At 40.4% G+C, this 17,233-nt stretch overlaps 1 protein-coding gene across 1 annotated transcript in view; it reads right to left on the reverse strand.

Annotated features, from left to right (window-relative positions):
- The window catches only part of STPG2 (sperm tail PG-rich repeat containing 2), a 421,381-nt gene that overhangs the window by 226,968 nt on the left and 177,180 nt on the right, over positions 1 to 17,233 (reverse strand). The window contains exon 11 of the mRNA XM_043513260.1: positions 10,046 to 10,211. Within this exon, the coding sequence (XP_043369195.1) occupies positions 10,046 to 10,211 (166 nt within the window). The remainder of the gene's footprint in view (positions 1 to 10,045; positions 10,212 to 17,233) is intronic.

A 17,233-nucleotide genomic window follows, 5' to 3' on the forward strand; every position in this document is an offset into this window, starting at 1 on the left:
TATTTCCCACATCGCCTGGGGGAACATACAAAAACCTACACCTCAAAGTCACCTTCTGAAATGATTCTTTTTGAATTACCTTTCTCCAAGAAACAGTATCATTTAGTGTTTAAAATGTTTTACTTCACAAAAGAATTGAACACTAGTGTATAATGTGGGCCTAAAGAACCATTTATATCTATAGTAATAGATTCCCTCTGGCAACCAAAAAGGGGGAAATTACTTTGCATCAAGCAAACTGTTTAATTATATATATTTTAAATATTTATCTGAACCAAATCAATGGTATTACATGTGACATTTCACTCCATATTCTTTATGAAAATATGCTTATGATATGAATATGACATAACTGAGACGTATTTTATTCAAGATGGGTCTTGTAAGGTATCATCGGAAAGGTTATAATTTACTGAATGTGATTATCCATTGTATATGCCTGTATCATTCCTGTATCCGAAATTAGGAATATTGACTATGTATCTGTATTTCAACTATGCTACTTTGGGTGACGCCCACTGCTAACACTTCAGGTACAACAATGGAAAAGACAGACAGGGTGGATGGCCCATCAGGAAGGAAAATGGACTGTGAAAAGGTTTGGCCTTCCTGTGGCTACTCCATACTGCCACTGACTCATGGACGCTGTGATACGACAGAGTCAGATAGTCTTGTCACCTGATAATAAATATTACTTGGGATTTCTTGCAACTTTCCACTAGAAAGGAAGGGGAGGTCAAGTTTGGGAAACAAAGAATTCCCATTTTATGTAAAACCTATTTAAGGGTGGAGAGGTTGTCAAACAGGACTCCTCCTCTCTATGGCCTGTCTGTCCAAGAAGAAAGACTGCTAAAGTCACCTGAAGAGAAGGCACGGGGAGGGGGGGGTGGGTCCAGTCTGAAAAGGAATATAACTGGAACTCTGAAACACAGAAACTTTGCAACCGGCCTAAAATAACATTTAGGGTGAGAATTTACATTTTGTAACCCGTTTATTAAGTATATTGAGCTTAGCTTGTGTATTTTGCTTTATTTGGTCAGTAATCTGCTTTGTTCTGTCTGTTATCTCTTAAAAATCATTTTTGTAGTTAATAAACTTATTGGTTGTTTATAATATAACCCAGTTTATAGTCTAACCGGTACATAGTCTAACTTGGGGGGTAAAGGGGGTGGCAAGAAGTTGTGCATATGTTCCTCCACATTGAGGGAGGGAACAAATTTCATAAACCCTTTGGGTTTATACCCTTTAAAGGGAGAGAGCCCCTAAGGCTGAATCTTTCCAGAGCGGATCTCTGCTTCTCCGTGCATCTGGATGTGGCCCTGACTGTGTAATTGGCTGGAAGAGACTAGTGAGCCTAACCCAGCAAGGTCAGGTAAAAGGAGACTTAGGCTGGCAGAATAGGCTGATTGAGCAGAGGAGGTTCAATTAAACCCCAGCACATCAGGTGACACCCCAAAGAGCCCAATCCCGTCACAACACAGTACATACATTTTACTACACAAAACTTGCAAACAATGAATATTCAGTTGGAAACAGCTCATTATCCAGCCTCTTTTTTGCTAAAATACTTACACAGTAGTATGATTTGCATAGAAATGCTCAAGTTATCAGTATGAATTTGAGTAAGCACATCACCCATGTACAGAGAAGTGTTCAAGGCCACCAATAAGCAGGGTAGGCAGAAGCAGTAAAATGTTCTGGGTTCCAGCCTATGCTCAGGGGGATGAGGAAGTAGTGACACTATCTGCTACCCTAATAGGAGATCAGACTTCTGGCCTTGGAATCTGTGATTCTATAAGCAAATGTTACACATTAAAATTTGAGGGAGGTGGCCCACAATAAGAACCTGCACTGAAGCCCATCTTTCTATTCCACTATTACTACTCTGACCACACCTTTTAGGTCCTAGTTTTGTCTTATCTCAGCTGTACACAATCACTACTGCTACTCTTCGGTGAATTCTGCACCACTGAGCATGCAAAGAATTGATGTCCCCTGCAGATTTCTTTGCTTCCCCACAGAAAAATAACTTTCCGACAGGAAGCCATATGAGCAGCCATGTGACCCTCCCCAAGCAGTATGTTTCAGGTGCCCAGGGCTGCCGGCAGAGAGGTAAATCACTGTGGAGGCATGGGGCAGGACTGGGGAAGACCCGGCTGGTCTTCCTACCCTGCACCAGCTGTTAGTCCTGACTGGGCTGGAGTGGATGGAATGTCCTCTTCCCGTGCATGGCTATGTCAGACCCACCCCCAAATTTCTCCCCTGACTGTAGTACAATCTTCAAACTCACACACACACACACACGCTTCCTGCACCCATTGCTCCTCAGCTGCAGTGGGAAGGATCCATATACAGGGAGCTGCTCCCTCATCTGTCCAACCCCCGCACATCTAGACCCCCTCGTATCCAGACCCTCTGGCTGAGCCTCACCCTCCTGCAATCAGAACCCTTGTGACGAGCCCCACTCCCCCTGCACCTAGACCACCCTGACAAGCCACCCTCACCCAAATCCCACCCCCACTGAGCCCCACCCAGCTGCACCTGGATCCCCATCTCATTGAGCTCCCCACACCCAGACCCCCATGCAGAGCTCTATCCCACCCCCACCCCTCTCTCCCCAGCTGAGTCGCAAACATTTTCACCTGGACCCCACTACAGAGTCCCATTATTGTTGCACCCAGAACCCCCCAACAAGCCCCTGTGCATCCAGATCCCACTCGCACGCAGATCCCCCACTGAGCCATCCTCTCCCAGATTGCCCCACACAGAAACCTCTGAACCCACACCTAGATCCCCCCACACTAAGCCCCTCCACACTTGGATCCTGTCTTGCTGAGCCTGCCTGCCCACACCTGGTGCATGTGGCACGGAGGAGCAGGGCCCTGGGGTGTTTCTGGGGCAGGACCGGTCCTTGCACTGTGTCAGGGTTGGGTACAGCCTCACCGCTGAGTCCATGTCCCAGGGGTGGGGTGGGAATTGCACAGTGATCTACTATCTCTGTGCAGCCAGTGGCCTCCCTAATGCCATACTGCAGGCTCCACATTTGACAAATAAAATTTGCAGAATTTTAAAATATTGTGCACAGAATTTTTAAGTTTTTGGCGCAGAATGCCCTCAGGAGTACTACTGGACACCTACCTAAGGACACCACTACCACTGCCTCCTTCAGCCTATAGAGGTGGTCTGATTCTATTACTTGTCCCAGACTCTACAGATCCTCGCTGCAGCTCTGTAAATTATTTATCTGAATACAGCTGAAAAGGAGTTATGGTTAAAAGGGACTGTGACAAATAAGTTAAACACAGAAGTGGTGACTGGAAGGGTTTTCAAGGGTTGAGAGAGAGACTCAGCACATCACTTTCCAGTGATTGGGAAGGGAGGAATCCCCCTCAACATTATTTATCAATCTGGAATGAGAGAGGACCCTCTTTTCTTGCACCATTCTCCAGTGAACAAAAAGAGTTCTCCCAGAATCCTAGATAAATTCAAAAAACAAAAATCAGGAAACCTCATCCAACTGACAGCACAATTCCTTCATCTCTGCTTTACTCCAACCTATGGAGCTGGAATAACCTCCCATTCTTGTCCCTCTTCCTGCTCTGATTCCTTAATCCTGTTAAGAAGTCACTAGAGGAAAATAAAGAACTGGACTCAAAGAGTAGAGAGCGGAACTTTATGCATCTGGGACTGCAGCCAAAGAAAAATTTAGGTGACAGGGTGGAGTCTGTCTTACATTTTCTATCTTTCATTATTCTTTGCCTCTATTTCCCTCATAGATGGCTCTATAATGCTTGTAGTCTGGAATGTTCCTCAGGATGAGAGAAAAGGGGGATTAATCACACACAGTCTTACATACAATGTTTTTTTATCTTAATCATGTCCCTTTAAATTCAACATAGGGTGGAAAAATCACGATATTCTTTTATTGTACCACATATTGTACTACATTAAACCTACTTTCCTCTGGTCCTCCTCATTTATACGCTTCAGGAATATGCAATTACAAATGAGAAGAAAGCCAACAAAAAGAGCACTCATTTAATGCACATTTTCACACATCTTCCCTCTAGTGATTCCAGCATTGTTCTTACATCTCACTGCTACCACAGGCTACTTTTTGAAGTTCCATTTCTTTGTAATGTATCAATTTAATTTTTGATCAGCGTGCTTTGAAAGCAAATTATTACAGGCCAGGAGTAACCTTTACAGGCAGCTTCACAGACACCCTGTAACCTAAAGTTTTATATATTATGCTACACAGAGAATAAAATACTAGAGCTGGTCACAGTGTACTCAATTAACTTTCACATTTTTCATCAAAAATATATTCAATGAATACTACATCAGTTCTACTTCTGATCAATTATTATACAAGACTACATCAAACAAAATCCCCCTAAAAACAGCAGATAAATAAAAAATGCACATTATCCCTGTCTAAATTTAGTCCAGATAGAATTACTAAAAAAAAAATCTCAGTAAACTGAAAAGGTAACAATATCCAAACAGAAAAGAATTAGTTCTATAATCACTTAGAAACAGCACCATGTATCACAAAGATTCAAGCGGAAGTCTATAAACATGCTGTGGTTTCTCATCAACTCTCATCATTTCTGGATCCTAGTAAGTAAACCAAATCCAAGCAAGTGTTTACTTTGGAGTTGTCATGGCAATTTTTTTTTAGTTATCAGCTACTCTTTCTTCCTTCTCTAATTGCTGTGAGAGAGCTCTATATAACCTCTCTTTCTAGAAAGAAAATGGTGGCTTCTGATCATGACAGGATGCTTTTTCCCCTTATTGTCAACCTGACTGAACAGCACTGTAAGCCAAAGTTCAACACACTGGTGTTTACTGATCTGCATTTACAAATGCTGTTGAACAGCCAAACTCCCTTTTTAGAATCAGAAAGACCAACTGATATTTGGTAGAGTGGACCAATTACAAATTGTGTCCACCTTGGTCTAATTATTCCATTCTCCCTTGTATGCCCTACACTTGCAGCCCAAGGTGTTCCTAGCTTGCATTGTTCAGCTTTCACAGTCAGGTCTTCACTTGTTCAATCTACTCGGCTGCCCCAGTTTGGCTTTCCAAGCTCTGAAAGTTGGGCAGCCCCAGTGGTAATCTCAGGTTTGGTTTTCTCAGGTTTAACAGCAGTTAAAGCCAAAGTGAATTCATTCAGTTCCTCCAGCACTTTGCTTACCATGCCCTGGAAAGTTGTAGCCACATTGAGTGTGCAAAAGGATAGTTTAGGGATCTCAAACAAACAACCTAGAGGGATATTGAAGGCTGACACCATCAGTCAAAGATATTTGCTCATCACCATTCTTCAAATCAATCATAGAAACAAACTAGGCAAGTACTAACCTTTCCAATTAATTAGCTGGTCTGGGTTCAACCTGCAGTATTTATAGAAACATGTGGGACAAGTCCTTTAAGGTATAAATAATATTAGAGAAATCCAGAACTTTCCGAAAGCCTGTTTACACATATCCATTTCATGTTATCTATTTCCCTCTTAGTCACCTGATTTATTCTCTTGCCAACTCCAAAGGTCACTCTCTCCAATGGGATCTATGTCTATGTCATTCTTGGCCAAACATACTGGATCTGTGTGAATCAGTGCATGTTTGCAGCTTGGGGTACTATGATACCAAGACATGCTACAGAAAGAGAAGTTTTTGAGGTTTCTGGACTCTGAGTGACAAGTACTAGAAAGGTTTCAGAGTAGCAGCCGTGTTAGTCTGTATTCGCAAAAAGAAAAGGAGTACTTGTGGCACCTTAGAGACTAACAAATTTATTTGAGCATAAGCTTTTGTGAAAGCTTATGCTCTAATAAATGTGTTAGTCTCTAAGGTGCCACAAGTACTCCTTTTCTTTTAGGTACTAGAAAGCATTTCTTAGCTAGGAGAGGAAGGTAGGATGATGTGTCTGGGATCAGACGGAAACAAATACCAGAGGTGTGTCTGGGTTTGAGAGTGGGGAAAGGTGTAAAATTATACTGGGAATGCTGTAGTTCAGAGATGCAGAAGAAAGGAGAGATGCAATGCCAGCTGGTTCTCTGGGGAAGGATGTAGTAGTAACAATTTTTAATGGCATCCCTCTTTTCTTGTGTGTGAGTGGGATGATGACAGGCATCCTAGTATTTTAATTGCTTTTTTGACTGTAGCTTCACATTGAATAAAACATTTTTTCCTGAGAACAGACATGGGCCTATGGGAGGGAAAAGAAAATCCAAAAGGAGTTTCAGTATATTCAGCAGTTTCATGACAGAGTACCATCTAATGAGCACCACAATCAGTCAAGGTCTCTTCTAGTGCCGAAATCCAGAAGCATACCAGGAAACTAACATTTGGGAAGGCCTAATATCTTCCAAAGTCCCTGATCAGCACAATCCCTGGATTCTAAACAACCCAACAAAATATGAAGTCTCATTTGTCAGTTGTATTAGTTAACATTTCTCCCCGTTATCAATGCAGGTACAAAGACCACTGGACTTACATATCCTCCCTAGCAATGTTGTTGCTTACAAGTATAGTAAGTAAAGTTGCATGATCAACTCAGGAAACATACAAGTTACATATATTTTCTTACAATTTTTGCATTGTTAGTAATGCATTTTTGTAAAAAAAAAAAAATCTTTCTACGGCCTTATTTCCTTTATCAGCTTGAAAAAGTAGTAATTGCCTGCCTACACGTTCTAGCATTTTTTCAGCTTCCTTTCCAGTTTCTTTACATTCTGAAAATATACTTCCTTTTTCAGGATATGACCTTCACCTTCTTTTCAATACAAAGACAAAGCAGTCATCAACCTCATTTATCACTAACTTTGTACTCATGTCACTAAAAGGCCCCAGTGATACCTTGGTCAGCCTGTTTGCGTCTGTTGTATACAGAAGGTGACCTAAAAACATACCAACTAGTCAAACAAGCTTTAGAATTATGTACTGAATGCTCCAAGTAAACAATATAAGAAGGGAATGAAGTACATTTGTAATTCAGAACTACTTTCCCCCTTTTGCAAGTATGTTGACATCCAGATTTGTCATAGCCCCGTTGCTCCTGGTTGGCATGAGGGCCCACCATTCATTCTGCTGGTGACATCAAACCCACCTCTGACTGAATTCTCCTGGAGGCTTAAGAGTTTGCCTGTAAGCTCCTATATTTTCTTCTGTTGCTTTAACCCTCACTTCCTCATCTACTGCCTTCCCCCCACTCCCTGCCAAAAAAGGAAAATGGGCTAGCTACTTTAATTTTACCCTGATTATTGATGCATACCACATGTAATTTTAAAGCCGTTGGAACTTACTTTCACAGTGATATAATATACATAGAAATGCCAGTAACTGCTATGGCTGAATATCTAAAACTACACAGCAAATTATTTTTGCTAAGCCAAATGCAGCAATTACTAGCACTACCTGTTAAGGGAAAAAGCAGAACTACAAATCATTACTGTTAATCCACAAACCAAATAATGGCATTACGGGAAAAAGTAGCAACTTTTTCCACTTTTTATTTTGACCCTTTCCATTAAAAAAAGGTTAGCAGATTGAAACTTAGAGACTGAAAATCCTCTATATAGCCATAAAATAAATATATCATGGACAATGTCAGTGCAAGCTCTCTCATATTGTGCCATCATAGTGCCTCAAAAAGGTTCATTAATTCTCTGATCTCTCTGTTGAGACTACCAACAAAGGTGCTGTTTATTGACAATTCTAGTGATAGTTTTGTGATGTGGATTCCTGCTCACTGGGAAATACCTGGCCTCGGACAGTCAGATGATCAAGATTTTCAGTCAGATTTTCACACAGATGATCAAGCAAGCAGCAGATGAATACAACTTTCAAGTTATTACCAACTTGGGCTTGATTTGCAGAAGCAACCTGGAGGTGAAAGGCTCTATAAACTCATTATCAATCCCATTATAAACTTATGATTTAATATTGGAATTTTTATTGAGATACATTCATTTCAAAATTTGTCAGAACAACTGGAAAAACTCTGGAAAGAGATTTCAAAATAATAGTTAATGTAGGCTACAGAATAAAGTGGATCCTCATGTCAGCACTGTGGATAACATTCTTGAAAGACTGGGACCTGACTGAATTTCGCCTCTAGGTTTTGTGGATAGCGTGTATTTGTCTGATTTTGTTTTTTTAATAAACATTTACAATAAACTGTTTCTATCCAAGGTTATTATTCTGAGATTCCAGAACAAACACAGACTTTCTGGCCGTTTACTGACAATACATTTCTAGGATACCTTTAAAGAATTTCTTACTATTTATTCTACTTTTCTTTCATTTTTTGAAATTGTATTTGCTACCTCAAACTTCCTTAAAAACACACAAACTCTTTTAATTATAGTGCCATTTTCTCACAGCTTCTGAGGGAAGGTATCACATGTCAAACAGAAACCTGGGGACCAGAATACAATAGCTAGCAATAGTGTGACAATTTGCCACCCACCAACTTAATGGCTGGGAAATTTGATTGTATCTGCAAGGTGCCAGATGGCTTTAGGATAAAGGGACAGCGTACCCTACTGCCCAACCAGAAAGATGTGAGGCCGTTAGCTCTTGTTCCCAAATCATTTATTTAAAGCCCAGTCCAGGGTTTCTCAGGCCTCTTGCACCAATCATGGAGACACAATTAAGAAAATATACTAGGAATAGTATTTAGGAATTTAATATTAGGAATTTGTATGAATGTTAGTTTGTTGCAACTTGCAGCCGGGATTCAGTGTGGATATAAGGCCAAAAAGCCAGCAACCAGAACATAAGAGATATGGGATTTCACTGGTAGACCCTACGTCTATGGGAAAAAGTTCTGAAGTCCTTGCAGACTGGGGTCCCTCTTTGGTACCTTCTGACCTCTTTGCAGGGGGAGGACAAGAGGATTTAGCCAAGCAAGCTGAACCCTTGGGTTAGGGCAGTGGAGAGCTACCCTGAGTTATGGGCTATATGCCCAGTAAATCTCACACTGAATTCACCTAAATGCCTAGTTTGGGAAGAGAGGCAGATAGTGACCCTCTCCAATTTTACATTTTAAAAAGATGCAGCCTGCCGCTTAAAATCTATCCCTGTCTGTCCTCATTAATTTGTGTCCCCTGATCTAAGATTCATTATATAAAAGGCAGAGATGGATTTACAAGCACTTTTGCAATGATTTCCGAGATTCAAATTACAAAGAATTTTTTCCCTGCAAGTTATTCACTGTAAGTTGAGAATATATTTTTATTTTTCTAAGTAACTTTATCTTAATGAGCAAATGCGTAGCATGTGGACTATTAAACATTCTCATACCCAGTCAGTTGTAAGAGTAAGTCAACAGTTTTAACAAGCAAATCAAACCTGCCCCATATGCAGTAAACAAGGTCTATATTTTTAAATGGAAACAAACATCTTTATAGTAACAAGGTTCAAAGTCACCACACAGAATGAAATATAAAGTAGGCTTATGTTTTGCCCACTCATCAATTTGGTTGATTTTCTTAAAAAGCAACACTCTGCTTCCTTCCCCAAACCTGAAGAAGAGCTCTGTGTAGCTCAAAAGCTTGTACCTTCCACCAACAGAAGTTTGTCCAATAAAAGATATTCCCTCACTTACCTTGTCTCTCATAGCTTGGAGACATCATAGCTACAGCAACACCACAAACAATTTTTTTCTTAAAATGAAGTGATATTGGTTATTTCATTAGTTAAACAATTTCCATTTGACCAGCAAAATGAGTCACCAGATAGTCTCAGATTAATCCCCTCAGGAATGAAGTAGTATCTTAATTCACTAATGTATTTTTAACAGGTGTTGATTCTTTGCTTCCTATTTTACTTACTGGTCGCTAAATTGGAGGATTGGCATTAAGGCTCAGATTTGCATCCCCTGGGAGTCTAACTTCCCTAGGCTCCGCTGAAAATCCCAATCTAAGATCACTTGACTCAAATGACTTAACACTAACATTTTGGAATGGTTCTCAAGAAGTAGAATAATATTTTAGCTGTTTTAGTTACAGTTTTATTAGGAAAGAAAGTAATAAACTTACCTGGTACATCCTTGTCAGTATTGGGTACATTTTTTCTAGGTGTTGCACTGAGAAAAGAGGTATGCTTTCTTTTAGCCAGTGTGGTTCGGGGAGGCATGTATTGGCTTTTACTGTGTGATTTCTCAAATGATTTTTGAACCTCGTAGGAGCCTGGTGGTGGAACTTCCTATAGTATTAAAGAAAATAAGAAAAGCGTCAACTGAAATAACCCAGAATTCAATAAGTGTGGTAAGCCATTACAACATCTCTGTAACACAAATTGCAGGAAAGCACCACATACTTAATTTAAAAAACAAACAAACATTGTTTTATCTTATGTCTGCTACAGATAGATTTCAATATCAGTGTAATACTAGTTTTACTGCATCACTAGACCTTTAGTTTAATAAAAGGAATAATTTATTATGGGGGAAAAGCCACAAGTACAGAACAGGCATACAATTGTTATAACTATTTATTAAATCCTCCCAAATGCCTGGAAGTCTGTTAAAATACTGAGGTTCCACTACAGAGTGTGCTAGGAAACTGTGCCCAAAATCCTGACTGAAAACTGTGGGGCACTTTGAGCTCAGGAAAGGAATAGTCAATGTCCTTTCAGAACTAGAGCTGGGCAAATTCCCCTCTCCTACCAAATATTAAATTGTGTACAACTAATTAAATAGTAATTGGAGCAGGAACATGGAGTTGAGTCTCCTATATTGTAGAGGAATGCTCTAGGGTAATCAGGAGTGGGTCTATCTCAGTCTTTCCTGTTGAAGCTGTTCCACATTGGGCGAGAGACAGCTATCAAGAATGATGCTATAACCTGGTGATTAAGGCACTCATCTAGGTAGCGGAAGACTCAAGTTTATGTCCTTACACCAATTATTAATTTTTTTTTTATACACAGTGCAACAGCTTCCACAAGAGAGACTGAGAAATACCTACACAAGGATATCCCATAGCCCAGTGGCTAGGATGCTCCCTTACAATGTGGGAGACCCAAATTGGAATCTCTTCTCCAGATCAGGCTTGGAGAATTGAACTTGGATCACACAAATCCCAGATAAATGCCCTAACCACAGGGCTACAGCTTATAAGGGAGGCAGCACCACTGCTCTTCCCTTCTACAGTGAATGGCAGGAGGGCCTTCCTCACATTATCAGTTTTGATTTATCTTAAAAAAAGATTAATATTAACATTTCTATGTAATACTGTCACTAGTGATAAAATATTTCTGTATTCAACAATTTTTAATTTAACGGTTCTTGTTCCATTCTAGTTGGAGAGTTTGTAGATTTATTGGACAAGATGAATCTCCTAATTTCAGATTTAGTAATTTCCAATTAAGCTAAAATATTTACTCTTCTTCATTTATAAATCCTTACTGCTATGCTCCTGTACTAACATTTTAATCATCAAAGCAATACAATTATTAATTACAATAATTCTAGACAAAATATCAAAATGTCATATCACTAAAGTCTTCTACAGCAGATAATGCTTCCATATGAAAGTTGAAATATTCCACTTAGAATTAATTCTGCTTGGGTTTGGAGGGGGTCTTTTCTTTGTTTGTTTTCTTCTTGTCTTGTACATATATCACAAGAAATATTTTAGGAAGATATCTTTGCTTTTAAGAAATCATCGCCTTCTAGAGGTGGGTGAATAATGGATTTTTTTGGTTCACTGGCAATTCCCAAGTAAGTTTCGTTTTGGATCGAACCAAAAATGAAATACTTTGAAATTTTCAGTGAGTCAATAAATCAAAAATTTTAATTTCAATGTTGAGGAATTTGCCAAAAGTGAAGGAAGACTTGAATCACAAAATGGTGTGGGGAAGGAGGAGGAGCTCCATTATAAGATTTAACCCATGGTTAGGGAACACACTCAGGATATGGGAGACCAAGATTGAATTTCCCTCTCAGCCTGAGGTAGAGCAGGGATGGAACTTGTATCTCCCACATCCTAGGTGAGTGCCCTAACCCGGCCCTGCAAGCTCTCACTCTCTCTTGACCCACAGACTATTCATTATCATTATGAACTGCAATTATGAATGACAATGAATAGTCATCAGATCAGGGAAAAATAACTCTATAGCCTGGGGAGGTTAGGACACTCTCCTTAGATGTGGGAGACCCACATTCAATCCCTGCTCTGTATCATGTAGAGGGGGAAATTTGACTGAGGCCTCACACATCCTGCGTAATTACGCTAACCACTGGACTAAAGGTTATAAGGGAGAGCCTCCTCCTCCCCCCCCCCAATTCCAAAGAAGATTTAACCTCTTTCTCCTACAGCTGCAGAATGCTACATTAGATATTCTGCAGCTGCCAGCAAATGGATCTTCCACACACACCCAGTTTTATAATCATATCTGCAATTAAGTTCATGGGGATGAGATGACAGACTTACTGAGGATACTAAATAATTCCAGAGACATCCTATTGTGAGAGCAGGTTGTTCTTTGAATAGTTACAATTCTTCCTTGGCTGGCTGACATTCAAACGCCCCACAGCCCAAACATCACAGCATCTTCTTATCTGGCTGCTTAACATTAGACGTCAGCCCGGGAGAATCAGTAAAGGACCAAAAACAAAAAGACCACACACACATCACTGTCCCCTTCCATTCACCCTAAATATTGCAATTTATTATTTAGCATGTGCATAGTCATCTAGCCAAGCAATGGCATCTTCAGTGGCATGATGCAGTTCTTCTAGGCCACCGCTGAGCCTAGTCAGCAGGTGTCATAAATATAAAGGGAAGGCTAACCTCCTTTAAATCCCTCCTGGTCAGAGGAAAAAACCCTTTCACCTGTAAAGGGTTAAGAAGCTAAAGACAACCTCGCTGGCACCTGACCAAAATGACCAATGAAGAGACAAGATACTTTCAAAGCTGGAAGGGGGGAAAACAAAGAGTTCTCTCTGTCTGTGTTTTTTTTCTTTGCCGGGACCAGAGCAGGAATGCAGGTCAGAATTCCTATAAAGGGCTAATAAGCAATCAAGTTAGATATACATTAGATTCTGTTTTGTTTAAAAATGGCTGATAAAATAAGTTGTGCTGAATGGAATGTATATTCCGGTTTGTGTGTCTTTTTGTAACTTAAGGTTTTGCCTAGAGGGATTCTCTATGTTTTGAATCTGATTACCCTGTAAGGTATTTACCATCCTGATTTTACAGAGGTGATTCTTTTACTTTTTCTTCAATTAAAATTCTTCTTTTAAAGAACCTGATTGCTTTTTCATTGTTCTTAAGATCCAAGGGTTTGGGTCTGTGCTCACCTATGCAAATTGGTGAGGATTTTTATCAAGCCTTCCCCAGGAATGGGGGTGTAGGGTTTGGGAGGGAAAGACGTTTCCAAGCGGGCTGTTTCCCTGTTATATATTTGTTAGACGCTTGGTGGTGGCAGCAATAAAGTCCAGGGGCAAAAGATAAAATAGTTTGTACCTTGGGGAAGTTTTAACCTAAGCTGGTAAAAATAAGTGAAGGGGTTTTTCATGCAGGTCCCCACATCTTTACCCTAGAGTTCAGAGTGAGGAAGGAACCTTGACAGCAGGCATTCATCGACTATGTGTGTCATCGTCTGTGTTGCACCGCAGCTGTACAAAGGGCTGTCACAAAAGCTCCAGCAATAATGGTTAGCTGCACAGAGACCTTGCCTGGTCCGGAATCTGTTCAACAGGGACCCCTGATGATGGGGCAGGTCAAAACCAGGAGGGCAGATTTTGTGATCAGTGACAATAGACTGGTTGGGGATCATAACAGATAGCCATTCCTCTCGCTAGAGTGTTTCCATCCAAACACCCTGGCATGGCGGATGAGACCATAATAGGTGATGTGACAGCAAGCATGCAGCTGGTGGTTTGAAAAGGTCATTGTAGATTGCAATGTGGAAGGATAAGATCTATCAGGACACTCAGGTGATGTGGAGAGATCCCAGAGTTCTTTGTGAGCTCTCCACTATGCCTAGGAGGGCATACTCTCTTTTTTAGCATGGAGCTGTACAGGTCCTCACTTGAAACCACAACAGGGGGTGGTTCCAGATTTATAACTCTATTAGTTATTCCAGCAGGTTGTATGGTCCCAGCTAGAGAAAAAAGACAGACCAAACACAAGGATTCAATATGGAAATCCTGTAGTATGGGAAACAGTGCTCATTCATATGACCCGCTCCTCCTCCTGAACAGGAGAGACTGGTAATCAAAGTTCAGTGGAACCTGCATCTACAGGCTTCTGGGGTGAAATCCTGGCCACATTGAAGGGAGTGGGAGTTTTGTCACCGACTCTGATGGAGTTAGGACTTCACCTCTGAAGTTTATATGGCTGGGGAAGCTATAGGCACAAGCTCCTGCATTAGAGTTAAAAATCCTCATTTCCCACAAAGAACCTTTTTAATAGGCCTCAGATGAAAGTGAAACAGAAAAAATATATCATTCTGATGCAAAATTTTCTGTAAATAGATAAACAATGTTTTTCTAAGATTTCTGATGTATCAGCAACTCTTTAAGAATTCCAAAAAACCACAAAACTTGTATCTTTGATGATTTAAATGTTTCTTTTTTAAAACATATGCATGAATGTGAAGTATTATAAAACAAGAATTGCTATATTTAAGCATGTGAATTCTTCCATTATTTCAACTGAAATTGTGATTTTGCAAGATATACAATTTATTTTGGTTTGTTTCCATTTACATCTCTCAAAACACTCTAGGCTCAGTACTGAAGTTAAAAAACACGAGCATTAGTCAATCATATGTCAAAAGGCATAGAAAGGCAACTAGCAAAATTAGATATATTGTATATATTGTAAAATTAAGTTTGTTTTTCATCTACTGGGTAATTTTCAACATCTTACAAATCAAGCACGGTGACTGATGGCACATCTTTTGCATGGAAGTAATCAACTATGCAAATGGCAGTTTTAAGAATTTAATTTTTTGCCTCTGGTAATTTCTTTGCTTTACGTGAATGTTCTCAAATATCACCTTCCATCTATAATTACATCTAACACAATGTGGCAGGCCAAACAAAACAATGGATCAGACCCATGGTGATGGTGGTGGTGCGATGGGAGGTTTGTAACAGAACTAATTTCCCATGCCACTGGCTTTCTTTCCCAGTCATTTTCTTAAATTGGCTTGGTCCCTCTTCAGACTTACAAAGTCTTTCTTAAATTATACACAGTTACAGAAAACAGAAAATCATTGACCCTTTCAGCTTTCTCCAGTTCTTTCCCCATTCTGTGGGAGAGGAGGTTTTTTTTTTATATATACCCAGCCCTTTTCCCAGCAGACTTTGCTAGAGCCATAGACTACAATCCTGTTTGCCATAGGAACTATAGCTCCCACTCTGCCATGCTCTCCTGGTCTAGTGAGAGAGGCTGGCTGGAAACACACAGGACCAGCTTAATTCCTTACCACTATGAGGTGAGGAAAGATCAAATTCACCCTGCTCGTAGGCCCTAAACCATTAGAAGAATGGGTTTCTCCATAAGACCATTGCTTCTGCCCCACAAACTACATCACCAGTCCCATGAGTAAGTTTTAGGAAAACTTTAACAGGACAATACTGGTCAGTCCAAAACTGTAAAGGGCAGGTACACCCCATCACCCACATTTTCTGAGCACACATTTTAACATTTAGCTTAATTCAGACATACAACAACTAAAGCCCTCAATTTAAGATGTATCTTTAAAATATTAATTATGCAACATCAACTGAGACAGAAAGGCAGTATACACCCATGTTACTTGCATGCTGGAGGTTATCATCTTGAGTTCATACTCATTTGAGAGTACTCACCACGTGCTAAAATCCTGGAATGTGGAAAAGGTGGAAATAACTGGCATGTCCCAAGCCACCCAGCTGCATCACAGAACTCCAATTAAAACAAACCAATTTCTTGTCCAATCTATCACTGCAGTCACCCAGGATTATTGTTCTAGGTGACTTCAATGTCTATGCAGGCAAAGGCTCTATTAGGTTGCCTTTGGATCTCATGGCCACCATGACAACCATGAACTTATCCCTAGTTCTTATGTATACCTGGACACACGTCTGATTTTCATTTACAAGTGGAATTGGGTATTAAGAGTGTAATTTTTAAATACTCAGTAGGATCAGATCATCAGTAAATTGAGTATGTGCTGTAGTTTCATCTTTGTTTCCATCAGGATAGAGAAATTATTTCAGTAGTCTAATCATGAAGATCGCAGGATCCAACTGATTTCAGATTTCTCCAGCAGAGAAGACCCTGAAGACAGCAACCCAGTCTATTGCTAGTGTGATTGTTAATCATTAAATCAATTCCTTCTAAGCATCCTATTAATTATCATCACCTGTCACCATTCACACATACAAAATAATCTGCAACCAATCAAACATGTGCAGCCAAGTCAAATTGATTTCTTTTTTAATTAAGTTCTCTGATGGTGGCAATGCGGGGGTGAAGCCACAGCATTTGCAAAATCACATCCAGCAAAAAACTCTCAAGTGATTGAACAGCCAGGTAAATTCTGATGGTCTCTTTTCAGGGAGTCAAAATTTCTCTTCCACAAGGAATTTTCCACTTTTACTTCTTCTGAATCAGGCGCAGAAGAGATTTGAATCCACATCTCCTGAGTGCCTTAATCACCAGGCAAAACAGCCATTCTTGTTCTTAGCGCTTGTCTACACTGGCCAGTTTTGTTTCCAAAAACTGCCTTTTGGCGACAAAACAGAAAGAGCGTACACACTACAAAGGGACTTTTCTTGCGAAAAACGCCTGGTTTTGGTGACAAAAAAAACTTACATCGCTACGAGAGTTTTGTCTTTTCTCCTTCCTTTATTGTCGACAAACAGCCAGTGTAGACACTGCTGATTGTTTTGTCGACAGAACTGGCTTCCACCACTATCCCACAATACCTGCCCTGTTTGCTCTGCACAATGTTTTAATCTCTGCTGCCCTGCAGGCATGCACCCCTCCCCTTTCAAAGCTATGGGAAGTATCTGTGGGCTGCTCCGTTTGGGGAACAAACAAAAAGCAAATCACTGGAATGCTCCTGTTCTGCCCAGCACTAGGAACACAGCAACAGGCAGACTGCTGCTGCAGGGGAGGGGGACAGACGGCTGTGCTGCTTTGCCATTCCTCAGCACAGAGAGCGCGCAGAGCTACTCGTGATGCTGCTCTCGACAGCTGAGGGGGCGGTGGGAGAACTTGGAGAGA

The sequence above is a fragment of the Dermochelys coriacea genome, chromosome 4 (assembly GCF_009764565.3).
Source record: "Dermochelys coriacea isolate rDerCor1 chromosome 4, rDerCor1.pri.v4, whole genome shotgun sequence".
Lineage (NCBI taxonomy): Eukaryota > Metazoa > Chordata > Testudines > Dermochelyidae > Dermochelys > Dermochelys coriacea.